Source organism: Pongo abelii, chromosome 17 (genome assembly GCF_028885655.2).
Source record: "Pongo abelii isolate AG06213 chromosome 17, NHGRI_mPonAbe1-v2.0_pri, whole genome shotgun sequence".
Classification (NCBI taxonomy): Eukaryota; Metazoa; Chordata; class Mammalia; order Primates; family Hominidae; genus Pongo; species Pongo abelii.
In genome coordinates this window covers 94,523,147-94,540,154 of record NC_072002.2, presented here as the reverse complement: position 1 = coordinate 94,540,154, position 17,008 = coordinate 94,523,147, and the positions used below count along the sequence as shown (strand labels likewise).

At 47.7% G+C, this 17,008-nt stretch overlaps 1 protein-coding gene across 12 annotated transcripts in view; it reads right to left on the bottom strand.

Moving 5' to 3' along the window:
* The window catches only part of ATP9B (ATPase phospholipid transporting 9B (putative)), a 305,109-nt gene that overhangs the window by 27,483 nt on the left and 260,618 nt on the right, over positions 1-17,008 (bottom strand). For 8 of the 12 annotated variants that reach the window (XM_009252491.4, XM_002828331.6, XM_054538120.2 and 5 more), the window contains 6 exons: positions 11,430-11,528; positions 9,544-9,633; positions 8,258-8,402; positions 7,991-8,055; positions 5,594-5,749; positions 5,340-5,404 (listed from right to left, as the gene is read on the bottom strand). In XM_009252491.4, the coding sequence (XP_009250766.2) occupies positions 5,340-5,404; positions 5,594-5,749; positions 7,991-8,055; positions 8,258-8,402; positions 9,544-9,633; positions 11,430-11,528 (620 nt within the window). The remainder of the gene's footprint in view (positions 1-5,339; positions 5,405-5,593; positions 5,750-7,990; positions 8,056-8,257; positions 8,403-9,543; positions 9,634-11,429; positions 11,529-17,008) is intronic. The other 4 variants (XM_063716967.1, XM_054538122.2, XM_054538124.2 and 1 more) reach the window with 1 other exon arrangement.

Genomic DNA, 17,008 nt, shown 5'->3' with positions numbered 1-17,008 from the left:
TTCCCCGCAGGCTCTCTAACACCTGGCTATTCTCTCTGGGTGTTCTCTGCTCTCTGCGAGTGGGTATCTCCGGGCCAGCGGTGTCAGGGCTCGCCCACCTTGCCGAGCGTGTCCTCTGCTTTCTCTGTGCTGCAGGCCAGTGTCTCACACTATGGACACAGTGCAGCTCTTCCACCCCCTGGTGGATGGCCGTTGGTGTTTTCCCAGTCTGTGGAGATCACAGCTGAAGGGGTGAGAGTCCCGGTACCGGTCTGCGTGGAAGCATGAGTGTTTTCCTTTTTCCTGGGTGAACACTGAGGAGGGAGGTTGCTGGGGCATGGGGCAGCAAATGTTTAATTTCATAAAAACTGCCAGCCTGCTTTCTGGAGTGGCTGGACCATCTGCACTCTCACCAGCAGTGCCACGCTGCTGCCCGCCTGCCAACACGCCACTCGGCCTTTCGGCCTGGCCTCCGTGGTGGTAAAGCCTGAACTCTCTCTGTGGCTTAAATTTATCCTTCCTGGTAACTAATGATGTTAAATACATTTTCTTGTGCTTACTGGCCATTCTTATGTCTTCTTTTGTGATGAATGTTCAAATCTTTCATCTTAAAAAAAAAAACCGAGTTGTTTGTCTGATCGTTGAGTTGAAGATATGTACTGAAAGTATTTTCTTCTTGTCTGCCTTTTTACTTGATTAGTACTGTGTTTAGAAGAGCAAAAACTTAATTTTTATGAAGTCCTTCATGTCAGTTTATTCTCCATGCATCACGATGTTCATGCTTAGGAAGTCTGTGCCGATCTGGGCACAGGCTGGGGGGCCCTAGAACCCACCAGAGCCTGGCCCTCCTCTGAGATTTGCACACACTGAAGTTTACTCTGACAAACTTCACAGCAGGTACGAGGACTCTTGAAACACAGAGGTTTCCAGGCCCTCTGGCTGTTGAAACAGAGGTTTCGAGGCCATCTGGCTGTTGAAACACAGAGGTTTCGAGGCCCTCTGTCTGTTCGTTCTAGACGTGGGAGAGTTGTTTCTCTTCTCTGAGGCATCCCTGTCCCCAGCTTCTTATCCAATGTCTGAAAACATTTGTTTCACGTGTTTTCTTGTGTTTTCCATTTGATTAGGCTTGGAAGATAAATCTGTTTATCATGGCTGGAAGCAGAAGTTCTCAAGACCCTCTCTGATAAACCCAGAGCCTCCCGTTCCTGCAGGTCTGGACACGGCTCCTCGAGGGACTTGCCTGTGCTCCTCCTGCCCAGAGCTCTCTCTCGGAATGTCATGCACCTTCTTGGTGCTCAATTAAGGTTCAATCTAACTTTAACGAGAGCACTCACAGGCTATCCATCTGAGTCACTAGCAAGGGTATAAAGAAGACTCACACCCAGGAATGGCTGCTATGACGTGGCGCTGTGTGTGAGGCCCTCGCGGGCAGCTGCCAGAATCTCTGGGGAGACACCTCCGGCCAGTTCAGACTAGCGTTTCCCAAAGCATTTTCGTGGAACATGAGTTGTGGGCTCATGAAATCAGAAGTCTCTCTCAGAGCCTCCAACTTGCCAAAGTGCACAACGCTGCACCCTACAGAGGTTCCCCATGAGGACTTGGCCTAGGAGCTCTCTTTCTGGGGGGAGCGCATGGCATTCCCCAGGCCTGCTTGGGGGGCAAGGACAGGGTGGGCTTGGGGGGTCACAGGAGCCTCCCCAGGCTGTCCTGTCTCTCCCAGCCCCTCCTGCTGCCCCATCCCCCATCCCCCTAGGCTTCCCCATCACCACCTTCGCGGCCCCCATGGTCCCTGGTCCCTCCCTGGGTTTCCCTGCTGTGCACTGAGTATGCCTAGTCCTTCCTGCTCCTAGGGCCTCTTGCTTCAGGAAAGTCACCTGGGCCAACAGTTCCCTCCAGAGCTGATGAAATGAATGCAGATGAAAACCATATCTGTGGAATTAAATTCTATCAACTGTCCTCTAGGTTCTAGAGCCAGTTTCTCTATCATAGACATGATTTTGTTTTAGTTAGATGTTACTTTGTAAAAACATCATGTTGGTTTTTGCCCACTTCTTGGTATTTATTTTCTAGGTGAAGGCAAACTCATTATTTATTTTCAAAGAAACTTAACTAAAGGCATCGCCCCTCCAAAGCTCCCATCTAACTCAATTCAGAGTATGAGTGCTTAAGAAAGTCACAGACGTTTCTTTTGTGACGGACACTCAGAGTTACTTTACATGAAGCCCATTATAAAGAAGAGCTGTAGGAACAGGAGCTGGGGACACTGCAGAGCACTCGGGCTGTGAGGCAGGCACAGGCCTCACTAACCCAAGCAGTAGTTCTTTAAAGAATAATCTCCATGGTCCCCCACATTTTCCTTTTAATGTTTCCAATCTATGATTTTTAAAATATGAAAGGTGAGAAGGGTTATGCTTTTCTATGACTTCCAAGGAAGAAACACACTGTTCAAACTCAAGATGCAATCAGTATTACTGTGCAAATTCTGTACTATTTAAAAATAACTAGGCCGGACGAATGGGCTCATGCCTGTAATCCCAACACTTTGGGAGGCTGAGGCAGGTGGATCATTTGAGGTCACGAGTTCGAGACCACCCTGGCCAACATGGCAAAACCCCGTCTCTACTAAAAATATACAAAAATTAGCCGGGCGTGGTAGCACATGCCTGTAATCCCAGCTACTTGGGAGGCTGAGGCAGGAGAATCACTTGAACCTAGGAGGCAGAGGTTGCAGCGAGCTGAGATCACACCACTGCACTCCAGCCTGGGCGGCGGAGCAAGACTCTGTCTCAAAAAAAAAAAAAAGTAACTAATGTAATAATTACTGTAAAGACGTAGGCAATGGGAAAACTTATTTAAAAAGAGTTAGCACTTACTGTACCTTTAGGATTTTTCACCTTTGTTTGAAGTACTATAGGAAACACTACTGGAATTCACGGAAAGCTGAGAATATTAGCACAAATCCTACCAGCATTTCCATCAACTGTAAGGGCTATTAGTTGGGAGGTTGCTGGGACATTCTTCGGTCACGTAGAGACATGAAACAAGGCTCAAGCTGACACCATGGACGCACAGTGCTGTCCTGTGCTACCTCATACTGGGGCTGAGGGAGCCTCAGTAGCCAGGAGAGCCCAGGGCCGATGACGGCGCTTTCCTTGTGGGCCACAAAAAGAGAGTCTGCAATGCTTACGATCATGGGGGGGTTATTCCCTGAGTGATTATAGCAGGCAGGGGCCTAAAACATAGGCACTTGTGCCAAGATGAAGGGCTAGGGGTAAGAGAAGCCTGAAGACACCTGCAAAGGTTTCCCTAGGCTCTCACCTACTTTATTCAAAGTGATTTTTAAGACCACAGGACAGGCTGCTGATATCTTGGGAGGAACGGTGCTAACATGTGCAGGCGAAGGACGTGGAGTCCGAGGCAGGTGCCCCAGGAGTCTTGGTAGCTGTAAGCCCCACAGCTCAGCTGTCCTGAGGCTTGGGGTGGGGGGCCTAGAATCCGCCAGAGTCTGGCCCTCCTCTGAAATTTGCACGCACTGAAGTTCACGCTGACAAACTCACAGCAGGTACAAGGACCCGATATACCTTGTGACTTGCACGCAGGAGAATAGGACGCTAACTGGTAATACAACTGTGCAGCCTGGGGGTGTGCAGGTGCACCGTGGTGGGGGCGGGGCCTCCCAGGGAAGCAAGGACAATGGGGACATCTGGCAGTGGTCTAGGCCAAGGGGACATCATGTGTGGAGGCCAGAGGACAGAGAGGACCTGAAGACTGGAGACGGAAGGAAGGCAGAGACCCAAGTGCTGGCTCTGTGCATGCTCCTTGGACGGCTCAGGATGACAGAGTCAGAATCTCAGTGATTCTGACTCAGGAAAAAGGTGACTTAAGAGGACCTCACATGTTTAACAAAAACCTAACACATGCACAGACTGATATTTCCCTGTATTTTGCTAAAATTGTGAGGAATTCCTGGGATTCAGGGAGCTGTCGAGTGAAACGGTGTTTAGACTGCAGACTAGAAACAGCTCTGCAGGGAGAAAGGACTCTGTCTGTTTCTCTGTGGACCTGGGGTAAGCTCAGTGCCTGCATGACGGTGAGGAGCAGCACCTGGCGTCAGCCCCTGACGACTCAGGTCTGAGGTGGGCCTCCCATGGGCGAGTTTCTGAGCTCTCTGGGTCTCTCACTTTTCTCACACATGAAGTGGGGACAAGGTGAGGATGAAAGCATGTTCAACGCCGAGAGCATCGAGGCCAGTGGCTGCTACTATTAAAGTATTTTCTGAGACTCTTTGTGGAGTGGAACCTGGTTAAGGTGGGCATGAGCTTTGCAGAGGTCAGGGAGGTCAGTGGCAGGTGAGCGGCTGCTTTTAGTTTGCTGCCAACACCAACAGTCACACTGATTTCATTTCTAGGCATAACCACAAAGGAGGAGGAAAAAAGAAATTCCCACCTATTCACTCTTCACAGGAAGCTCCTGTTTTGCAGATACAGCAGCAAAATCAGCTCAGCTTTCAATGCACATCATATGCCTGCTGCGCTTTTGGTGTCCTTTTCTAAGACACTGGTGCTGTTATCTTTGTCTTTTGAGATGGAGTCTGACTTTGCTGCCCAAGCTGGAGTGCAATGGCACGATCTTAGCTCACTGCAACCTCCCCCTCCCAGGTTCAAGCGATTCTTGTGCCTCAGCCTCCTGAGTAGCTGGGATTACAGGCACACACCACCATGCCTGGCTAATTTTTTTGTATTTTTAGTAGAGACAGGGTTTCGCCATGTTAGCCAGGCTGGTCTCGAACTCCTGACCTCAGGTGATCCACCCACGCCCACTTCAGCCTCCCAAAGCGCTGGGATTACAGGCATGAGCCACTGCGCCCAGCCCTGGTGCTGTTATCTTTGAAAATGAGATTCCATTCCTGCCCGGGAGAGATTGACAGTGTTTGCTTCGAAGCATGCCACGCCATGTCCCTGCACTTCCTGTTCTCTCTTTGCTGCTGGCCACGCTGCACAGCCGGATGAAGCCCCAGCCAGGGGAGGGCAGCCTGCAGAGAGCTGGGAGGGTCTGTCAGTGGCCACTCTGCCCCTCCACCTTCTGCCACGGGACCCTTTAAAAATCTCAGATCCAACACAGCTCCTGACACAAACTATGGCTTCCACTTGAAAACAAAATCTAATAAGAAAATCCCAGGAGGAACAAGTGTGCAGGTGCTGTCTTGAAGTTCACCCAAGTAAAATGTCGTTTTTACGTCAGTATTATTCATTCTAAACGATGACTGTATCAAGAATCTTCTATATATATATATATATTTTTTTTTTCCCAAGATAGAAGTCCTCCCCTGGATGAGCTGGCAGGTGCTGAGTTTAACTTACCCCACCATGAGGAAGCCCTGATACAAAGGGACGGATGCGAAGTAGAAGACTGAGGAAAACACAGCCTGGAGAGAGAGCCCACAGACGAAGACAACCGTCAGTTCCATGAGCACCTGTGGCCCCAAGCCTCTCAGGGTCCTCGCTAACTCCTAAGCACAGCCCAGGTTCTTCCGGCAGCACTCAGCACCCCCCTCCCGGACCCTGCCCTTCCTGGACCCTGCCCTCCATGGGTGCCAGCACAGAAGGCTTAGTACCTGCATGGTGGAGATGATAAGGCCCCTGTGCATGACGAACTGGCCGAGTGCCGCCGACCTCTTGTAGCTGTTCCGCCCGTGCACCATGAGCAGCCTGCCAATGTGCCGGAACTGCGTGATGGAGAAGTCGGCCGCCAGCGAGGCCTGTTTCCCCTCCTGAAAGAAAAGCACACGGGGCCTTTTCAAACACGGCGGATGCTGGAAATCAGACTCCAAAAGCTGAGTTTTAGAACTCAGCCTAAATTTTACAAAGACTGAAGTTCTCTCTGCAGAATTTTTAAAGCTTCAGTTATGTCGATGGGGACAGGTCCTATGTCTTAGGCACAGGGGCAGGAAGAGCCCCCAGCACCAGCCCAGGCTCTTACAAGTGCTTCAGGAGAGCTCGGCTCCGACAGACCATAGGTGTCACAGGAGTCAGCAGAGCTGCAGAGTCCGGGCCAGCCCTGTTGAAGGACTCCCTTGTGATCTGAGTGTGGGCCTGCCCTGTTGGAAGACACCCCTATGATCTGACATGGGCCAGCCCTGTGGGAGGACACCCCTATAATCTTGGGCTGCTTCAAGACAATTCTCTTGTTTTTTCATATTTAAAGAAACAATCTATCCCCTCTTTCACAACGCTGTTGTAAGGCATTACAAAACGAAGTAGCCAAGGAAAAAGCCACGCTTGCTTGAGCTGGGTGAATTTCCCAGGTCTTTCTAGGTGTGTCTTTATTAATATTTAAGTGACTGTGGAGAAGGAGATAGTAACACAGATAAAGCTGGCACGGAAGACGAACCTCAAACCCCAGCTCAGTGGGCCAGGAGACACAGGCAACCACACGGAGAATGGCGCGTGGAGAACAGGAGGGAGGCCACGGACAGGCTCGTGGGGGATCTGCTAACACCTGAGCTGAGCCCTAGGGCAGGTGACTACGAGTGACACCTCCCTGTACGCCTCTCTGCCAACAGCAGGTCGTCGAGGGCTGGGCTGTAATGCACGTGGCAGGATTGACATTATGAAATGTGAGGTCAAAGCGGGGGATTCTGACCAACTCCTCCTTTATTCAAATGTACAGTTCAGTGCCCGGGACACACCAGGCTCTTCAGGCTGTGCTGACTGACTGTGTGCTGACCACACGTGTTGACCAAGTGCGCATTCACCGAGCATGTGCCGACTGTGCTGACCAAGCATGCGATGAGTATGTGCTGAGTGTAAACTGACCAGGCATGCACTGAGCACGTGCTGACGTGCGCTGAACGAGCGTGTGCAGTGTGCTAAACAAGTGTGCCGAGTGTGTGCTGAGCACGTGCTGATGTGCACCGAGCAAGTATGTGTCGAGTTGTGTCGAGTGTGTGCTGAGCATGTTTTGACCAAGTGTGTGCTGACTGTGCACTGAGCAGATGCTGACGTGAGCTGACCGAGTGTGTGCCGAGGGTGTGCTGACTGTGCACTGAGCACGTGCTGTGTGTCGAGTGTGTGCTGACTGTGCACTGAGCACGTGCTGTGTGTCGAGTGTGTGCTGACTGTGCACTGAGCACATGCTGACGTGCACTGACCGAGTGTGTGCCAAGCATGTAGTGTGCTAAATGTGTGCCGAATGTGTGCTGAGCATGTGCTGATGTGTGCTGACCAAGTGTGTGCCAAGCAGAGTAGTGCTAAACAAGTGTACCAAGTGTGCTGAGCATGTGCTGATGTGCGCTGACCGAGTGTGTGCCGAGCATGTGTAGTGTGCTAAACGAGTGGGCCAAGTGTGTGCCGAGTGTGTGCTGTGCGCTGAGCACATGCTGATGTGCGCTGACTGAATGTGTGCCAAGTGTGTGCTGACTGTGCACTAAGCACGTGCTGACGTGCGCTGACCGAGTGTGTGCCGAGTGTGTGCTGAGCATGTGCTGACGTGTGCTGGCTGAGTGTGTGCTGAGTGTGTGTAGTGTGCTAAACAAGTGTGCCGAGTGTGTGCTGAGCATGTGCTGATGTGCACTGAGCAAGTATGTGCCGAGTGTGTGCTGAGCACGTGCTGATCGAATGTGTGCCGAGTGTGTGCTGACTGTGCACTGAGCACGTGCTGACGTGCGCTGACTGAATGTGTGCTGTGCGCTGACTGTGCGCTGAGCACGTGCTGACGTGCACTGACCGTGTGCTGACCATGTGCCGAGTGTGTGCTGTGCGCTGAGCATGTGCTGATGTGTGCTGACCGAACGTGCCTAGTGTGTGCTGACTGTGCGCTGAGCACATGCTGATGTGTGTTGACCAAGCATGTGCTGAGTGTTTGCTGACCGAGTGTACGCTAAGCACGTGCTGACGTGCACTGACCAAGTAGGTGCTGAGTGTACAATGGCCCAGCATGTGCTGAGTCGTGTTGATGTGTGCTGACTGTGTGCTGAGTGTGTGTTGATGTGTTGATAAAAGGGTGAACCTACCTTTCCCTCAATCCCAATCCCACAGTCTGCTGCCTGAATCATGCTGACATCATTTCCTCCATCACCTGCGAAGCAAGAAAAGTGAGATAAAATAAAACCCCATCCATCATCACGTTTTTCATTTTTACCATCAGAAGCTATTTCAGAAACTTCCATGAATGGAGATGAAATCAATCTAGTTTTAGAGATGGAACAAACTTTGCCCATCAATGTCAGCCTACGGGTTTCTCTGGAGACCTCCCCGTGAGCAGGGTGGGCGGCTCTCACCGACGGCGCAGGTGCGTCTCCCTGTGTGCTGCTGCAGCAGTGTCACAATGCGGGCCTTCTGGGTGGGCGAGCAGCGGCAGCACACCACGGCGGGGCACTGGCAGGCCAGCTCCACAAATTCATGCTCGTAGTACTTTAGACAAACCTGGAAAACAAAGACTGTGTTATTTTGCCTAATGGTCAACAACACTGTCCCAGATTTGTGTAATGCAGAAAGTGCAAAACCATGGGGGAGCAAAGCCAACAGACACCACCGTTCTCAATCCTTTCAGTATTCTGTGAATCATTTCACAGGACTCACGGACAGGGGAAAATATAAAAATCATGGGAAGACATTCTATATAACATGGAACCATCCTTCTCCTGACCAGGGAAGTTCTTCCACTTGAAGTACCAGACAGAATCCTCCATGATTTGAGCTACGACATGATCTTCTGGTCTGATCCCCCTCCCCTGGAATCCAGGCTGCCTTAGTGACTTTCTTGGAAAACATCATGTGACCTGGTGACATTCTGGGCCAGTTTCTGCCAGATTTCTTGGAGTGCTTGCTCTGGGGACACTAACAACAACAGAGGTCCAGGACGATTAAGTCCAGGAGCCTGTGCAAAAGCTGTGCAGGGGGAGGCTCCCACCAGCCCCGGTGCCACAGTTCCCTCAGCCGGGGGCCACACGTGCGAAGAAAACGAGGCATGAAGCTACTTTGGACATTCCTACTCCAGCGGATGCAACATGGAGATGACAGAGAGCCAGAACCAAGGCGCTGGACAAGCTCTTGTCGCTCTTCCTCCAGGTCTCCTGCAGCACTTTCAGGCTCTCAATGTCTAACGGAGGAGTAACAATCACCATGACCCAGCCCAGCTTTCCGGCTCTCAATGTCTAACGAGGAGTAACAATCACCGTGACCCAGCCCAGCTTTCCGGCTCTCAATGTGTAAAGGAGGAATAACAATCGCTGTGATCCAGCTCTGACATCTCCTCAGGCTGGGGCTGCTTTCCAGAGTGGCAGATACCACTGCTATGAAATGGAAAACTGCCTAAAAACAGCACGAATGGGCAAAAGCACTTGACTCAAGAAGCCCTTGATGCACTGGAATGGACAGACAGACAGACACACTGGGCCAGGGTCCAGCCTTGCCTCAGAGACACAGACAGACAGACAGACAGACATGTACTCACTCAGGGTCCAGCCTTGCCTCAGAGACAGACACTTGGCCAGGGACCAGCCTTGCCTCAGAGACACAGACAGATAGACAGACAGACAGGTACTCACTCAGGGTCCAGCCTTACCTCCAGAGAGTCCCCAGATATGACTAGTGCACAATCATGCTTCCTTCGAAATGCATTCAGCTCCAAATGTGCCTCTCCCCGACTGGTTACCTCCATTAAGGGAGAAAAAGAATCCCAAATTAAAATGCTGTCTAAGTTAGAGGCACAGAGAAACAGGGCATTATTTGCAGAGTCACAGTGGAATTTTTGGGGTTATTATCTAAAACCAAAGGAGCTTTAGTATTCGGACCCGGAAGAAGGTCCTTTCCAATTCCTCCAGCAGTGCTGGGTGTGTCTATCCACTCAGTTAACGCAAATCATTTTCAAATTTGTGGCAACTGCAAGCAGGAAACGTACAGTGAGGAATGCAGTGGAATCACCACGCTGATGAAATTTACGTAAAGGGTGCCTATGAGTTAATAATTACCTTCTGGATAGTTTGGGAGGGTAATTGCCTTTTATAAATACAATCCCTTAACATACAACGATAATGATTAAGAATTTTCTTGTAATTTCCACAAGGCGATTATTTCACAGAGCAACAGGCCAGGGTAGGCTGGTGTGGGGAGCAGCGCTGCTGAGAGTCACTGACTTGCAGTGTTACGGACACGGCTCTGCAGAACGAGGCTTGCACCCAACAGAGCACCAGAGCCCAGGGAGGCTGAGCTCCTCATCGCCACACGTCATCACCACACATCATCGCCACACATTGGGTAAGAGACAGGACGCTCTCAAATCAAGGTGTTATGTAAATACATCTCTTTTCATAATAGGTCAAATAATGCAAAATACTTAATTGCTTGTGTTGTCTCTGCCATGGGTTTCAACTTACTCCATTAGTTTAGTTTTTACTCAGTGTCTGAGGGATTTTTTAAAAAACCTAAAAGAGTAAGAGTAAGTCATAATCTTGAAATATCATTTGTTTTAGAACAAAAACATTTCAGAAACCAATGTAACTGGTTTTTCATATTCTTTCTGTGGAGATTTTATGGAGCATAAAAGAAATGATATATTAATAGTCCTATTAATAGGACTGAAATAAATTAAAAGCTTCATGTGGTTCAAATTAACAATCTCAGACTCATCTTTAAATAGGTAGGTTTTATTGTGAAAAATTTAATTTGTGGTGCTATAACACTGAAAAGTCAACAAAAATTGATCTGAAGTTTTATCAGAAGCATTAATAGTTTAATTGCAAATAGTAGTCTTCAGGGCCTACTTTGCGATTCTGATGCTTCAAAACAAACTACATTTACATGTAAATTATATTCAAACAGTCCCTTCTGTAGGTGCAAGTGGTTCACTTAGAACAGATGCAGACAGAGAATGTCTGTTCACTCACCATAAATCAAGACCAAGAAATTTTTATTTTTTGTTTGAATTAAATTTAGTCATAACTAATACATACAGTAAACACATAAACTTAGATCATTTCTATTCATTTTCTTTGAACTAATTAAGGCAGCACTTGCTCTGAAAATGGCAGTGATTAAAAACACATTCCTATTTTGTATTTATAGCTTGTTTCACAACAGCAGCTTCTGGACAACATGTAATACATCTAACTTGTAGAAAAATGTAATTTTTTTAATCAATATACATTTTTACAAATTGAAAATAATTGCAGTATGCCACTTTTAAAATAGCAAATAATACTAATAGTATGAGCAAAAAATACTTTTGAACTTAGAGTTTGTTCATTCCGTCAAAAAGCAGCTTTGATCATGATTAATGTATGTGGCTAAAAATATCTATTTTAACATGCTTTTATAAATTAAAAAAATTACAGTAGTTCTTTTTAAAAAGATATTTAGTGATTAATAAATATATATTCTGACAAAAACAATAGGCTTCATTTGTGTGAGACAAATGTTTAAAAATTCAAAGTGATTAAGATACATACTTACCTGTCTGAAAATATGAATATCTTGTGTTCTAGACACCAGATGTGAACTTTTGGCAATGCAGGTAGCTGTCTCGAGTTTATCGCCTGTTAGCATCCATATCTAGGGAATAATTTAAACTGGTGAACTTCAACAAGACAAGGACACATTCATCTCTGATGTCTCACATAATTCACAACAGCCAAAAGGTGGAAGCAACCCAGGTGCCCATCAATAGATAAATGGATGAGCAAAATGTGTTCCATACATACAATGGAGTATTATTCAGCCTTAAAAAAGATGGAAATTCTAACACAGGCTGCATTGTGGTTCAACCTCGAGGACATTATGCTGAGTGAAAGAAGCCAGTCACAAAAGGACAAATACTGTATGATCCCATTTCCATGAGGTCCCTAGAGCCATCCAATCCATAGAGAAAGAACTAGATGGTGGGTGCCAGGGCTTAGGGGAAGGGGAAGGGGGAGATGGACAGTTTCCATTTAGGAAGATGGAACAGTTCTGGAGGGGGTGGTGGTGATGGCTGCACAAGAACCGGCAATGCAGGCTTCAACAAGGTCACGCTACACACATCCAACCACAACTAAACGGTGTGTCGGCAACGCAGACTTCAACGAGGTCACGCTACACACATCCAACCACAATTCAACAGTATGTGAACTTGCTAAGGTGGAACAAGCGAGAGCACAGTGATGTGTAGATACAGCAGCTGAGACATGGAGGCACGTGAGTAACGCCTGGGTCCAGCACTCACAGGCTAAGTCTAATAAGGATAGCTGTGAGTGTCAAAGGTGCCTACCACAAAGCATTCCACACAAAGCACATAGGACTGCCAAGGCGGCACACAGTCAGGGTTTGCCAGGCTGGGAGGCTCATAAAGACCTTCACTGCAGTTTGCTAGTTTTTTAGTTGGAAACGGAGGTTCAATGGGTAAATGGCCCATAGTCAAACCAAAAGTTGTTTATGTCAAATAAAACATGTCAAATAGCAGCACTTTTACATTTAAAAATCGCATACCCGTGCACATCTTATGTGTATATATATCCCTAGACGATAGAGTAAAATATCAGGATATTTAATACGTTAACAGGATATTTGATATATACAACAGCAAAGAACTTCCAGTAATACTCTCATTAGCTGAATGTCTCAGATTTCTTATGTATCATATTGAAATATGCATTTTTGGAAACAGGAAGCAGAAAAAAAACTTGTACAGTGTACCGATTATCTGCTTAAGCACGCTCCGCCTGTGGCTCTTCTCAATGTCTAAGATTTGTGCTTTTTATTTATTTTACAGACTTATATTCATTTACTGGACCTAAGAGTATGACACATCATCATGACAAAGTTGAGGAACAATTAGCACTGCGGCAACCTGAGTGGGATTCAGGAAATGCAGTGAGGTCTCGCTGAAAATCAACTTCGCGTTTCGGAGGAACATCTGAAGTCAGACTTTACATAATGTAAAGAATAAAGAGCAAAACTCGAGAAAGTCATATAATTTAGCAAATAATTGATGTAAAGATCCAAATTTTAATACAAGGGATATTCACTACTTTAATATACTAATAATCTAGCACATATAAAGTAGGAAGTAGACTGAGGTGAAGTTTACTAAAAAGTTACAGTGAAATGCAGGGGTCATCTGCTCGCTCATTCATGTGTCGATTTACAGACGGGTCTCGCCATGAACTCTGGGGCTCGATTGAGCCTCCCGCCTCAGCCTCCTGAGCAGCTGGGATCCCAGGCACACAGCACCACACCCAGCTCATCTGCTTCTCATTAATCACACTTCTTTATTCAACTTTTTGGCTGTACAATACAATTAAGTTTAGTAATCTAAACTTTCTGAGTCAGAATTGTTCTCTTGTAATTTTGAATTTCTACATGAACAATTACTCTGAAACCAGATACAGCCTCATGACGCACTTCCTACTGCGATCATGACATATTTCCTACTGCGATCATGCACACTTCCTATTGCGATCTCAGATGGATATGATACAGCCTCCTGACACACTTCCTACTGCGATCATGACACACTTCCTACTGCAATCATGATACACTTCCTACTGCGATCATGACACACTTCCTACTGCAATCATGCACACTTCCTACTGCGATCTCAGATGGATATGATACAGCCTCATGACACACTTCCTACTGAGATCATGACACACTTCCTACTGCGATCATGACACACTTCCTACTGCAATCATGACACACTTCCTACTGCGATCTCAGTCAGATATGATACAGCCTCCTGACATACTTCCTACTGCGATCATGACACACTTCCTACTGCGATCATGACACACTTCCTACTGCGATCATGACACACTTCCTACTGCAATCATGACACACTTCCTACTGCAATCATGATACACTTCCTACTGCGATCTCAGATGGATATGATACAGCCTCATGACACACTTCCTACTGCGATCATGACACACTTCCTACTGCGATCATGACACACTTCCTACTGCGATCATGACACACTTCCTACTGCAATCATGACACACTTCCTACTGCGATCTCAGTCAGATATGATACAGCCTCCTGACATACTTCCTACTGCGATCATGACACACTTCCTACTGCGATCATGACACACTTCCTACTGCGATCATGACACACTTCCTACTGCAATCATGCACACTTCCTACTGCGATCTCAGATGGATATGATACAGCCTCATGACACACTTCCTACTGCGATCATGACACACTTCCTACTGCGATCATGACACACTTCCTACTGCGATCATGACACACTTCCTACTGCAATCATGACACACTTCCTACTGCGATCTCAGTCAGATATGATACAGCCTCCTGACATACTTTCTACTGCGATCATGACACACTTCCTACTGCGATCATGACACACTTCCTACTGCGATCATGACACACTTCCTACTGCAATCATGATACACTTCCTACTGCGATCATGACACACTTCCTACTGCAATCATGCACACTTCCTACTGCGATCTCAGATGGATATGATACAGCCTCATGACACACTTCCTACTGCAATCTCAGATGGATATGATACAGCCTCATGACACACTTCCTACTGCGATCATGACACACTTCCTACTGCGATCATGACACACTTCCTACTGCAATCATGACACACTTCCTACTGCGATCTCAGTCAGATATGATACAGCCTCCTGACATACTTCCTACTGTGATCTCAGATGGATATGATACAGCCTCATGACACACTTCCTACTGCGATCATGACACACTTCCTACCGCAATCATGCACACTTCCTACTGCGATCTCAGATGGACATGATACAGCCTCATGACACACTTCCTACTGCGATCATGACACACTTCCTACTGCGATCATGACACACTTCCTACTGCGATCATGACACACTTCCTACTGCGATCTCAGTCAGATATGATACAGCTTCCTGACACACTTCCTACTGCGATCATGACACACTTCCTACTGCGATCATGATATACTTCCTGCTGCAATCATGACACACTTCCTACTGCGATCATGACACACTTCCTACTGCGATCATGATATACTTCCTGCTGCAATCATGACACACTTCCTACTGTGATGACACACTTCCTACTGTGATCTCAGATATGATGCAGCTTCCTGACACACTTCCTACTATGTTCACGACACACTTCCTACTGTGATGACACACTTCCTACTGTGATCATGACATACTTCCTACTGCAATCATGCACACTTCCTACTGCAATCTCAGACGGATATGATACAGTCTCATGACACACTTCCTATTGCTATCATGACACACTTCCTATTGCGATCATGACACACTTCCTACTGCGATCTCAGACGGATATGATACAGCCTCATGACGTATTTCCTACTGCGACCATGACACACTTCCTACTTCAGTCATGACACACTTCCTACTTCAGTCATGACACACTTCCTACTTCAGTCATGACACATTTCCTGCTTCGATCATGGCACATTTCCTGCTTCGATCATGACACACTTCCTACTGCGATCTCAGTAGTACATTAAATCTTACAAGTCTCTTCACCATGCAGACCTCTAGACAGCAAGGAAAACAGATGGCTATTTTCTGTCCATGGCACAGCATCTTCATCAAGGCTTGTGGGATGTATTTTTTATCTGAAGTTGGCATAGCTTTGACTTCTGACACTGTCCTTCAGTTCTGTCCCTCTAGTCTAGCTATGCAGCTTTTCTCTGAAAACCAAGTTACACTTTTTTCCATTCTGAGTCCCAGGTCCTTGAGGTAGTGCTAAAATAAATTATCTTAACCAATCTGCAGTTGACCTTTAGGCTTCAATGAGAACATGTGAGGAAAGCTCCTGAAAAATAAAACTTACACCACAAGTGCTAATTTCCCCTGTGCAGGAAGAAGACACATCAGTAAGTGAAAAAGCCAGAGAGCAGGTCGGCAGGCAGGGAGCGTGTGCCCCGCCACACAGCATCTAGGGGAAAACCACCAAGAAGGATGGTCAGGATGCCTAACCTTTCCCATCTGAGATAAACACTCAAATTTCGCAGACACCATATTTAAACTGCCAAGGACCACACAGCTGGATGAGACGGGGCACTGCCTTGGGGAGTACAGGGAAGGTGGGCACTGCCTGCTGGGAGATGGGACACTGCTGCTGGGAGCACGGTGGGGATGGGGGCATAAGCCACACAGCTGAGGCAGAGGGGGTGTTCCTCCAGCTACAGAGAAGGTGCTGGGAAAGAACAAAGAGCCAGAGGGAGGACAAGCAGCTTTGCACCTGCCCTGCACGTCCAGGCATCTCTGGGGCAGGCTCTTGCTGCTGAGCCCAGGGGCCGGGCAGCAGTGAGAAGCAGCTTCCACTGGGTGTCCTTTTGTGCTGAGTTTGTGACAATGTGGATGCATTATTTCTTCAAAAACATCAATAAAATGAATGGATGTAGTGCACGTCTGAATATTCTATATTCTCAACTCTAATATGCCCTGAAGCACGAGATGATTCCAAATGTGGCACAATTTAACTGAGAATGAAGCCGAAGCCCACGAGGTCTGGGTTCTTATGCACTCCCGTCCTCATGGAACACGTGCCGTCACAATGGACGTACCCGGAGCTGTGAGTGCTCACAGGGGAGGCACACAGACCCCTGCAGGAGGAGGCCAGGTTACACAGAGAACACAGTGGCCCAGTCTTGCCAGGTACAGGGTTGTGACAGGCTGGGGACAAGGGTATGAGTGCTGGCCAACCCAGGAATGGCTGCAGACATCTGGCCGGCGGTGGCCAGGGTGACGGGCACTGGCTCCATGCGTCCTGGGGCGGGGGAGGTGCATAACCATCCCTGGGAAATGGCATGTGGCAGTTTGACATCGCCAGGGCTGGGACCAGGGCTCCTCTTTAGAAAGGCTGGGGTATCCAGAGAGGGAAGAGGTGTAGAGAAGAAGGTCTGGAGTAGGGGCGGCGTGGGGATTTGTGTGTGCACCGGCTGCAGATGTCCCTAAGGAAGGAGGGGAGCTGGTGGGCAGCTCTGCTTACAGAGCTCTCTCACATCCATGACCCCACAGGAGTTTCACAAATCACCGTGCCCAAGGA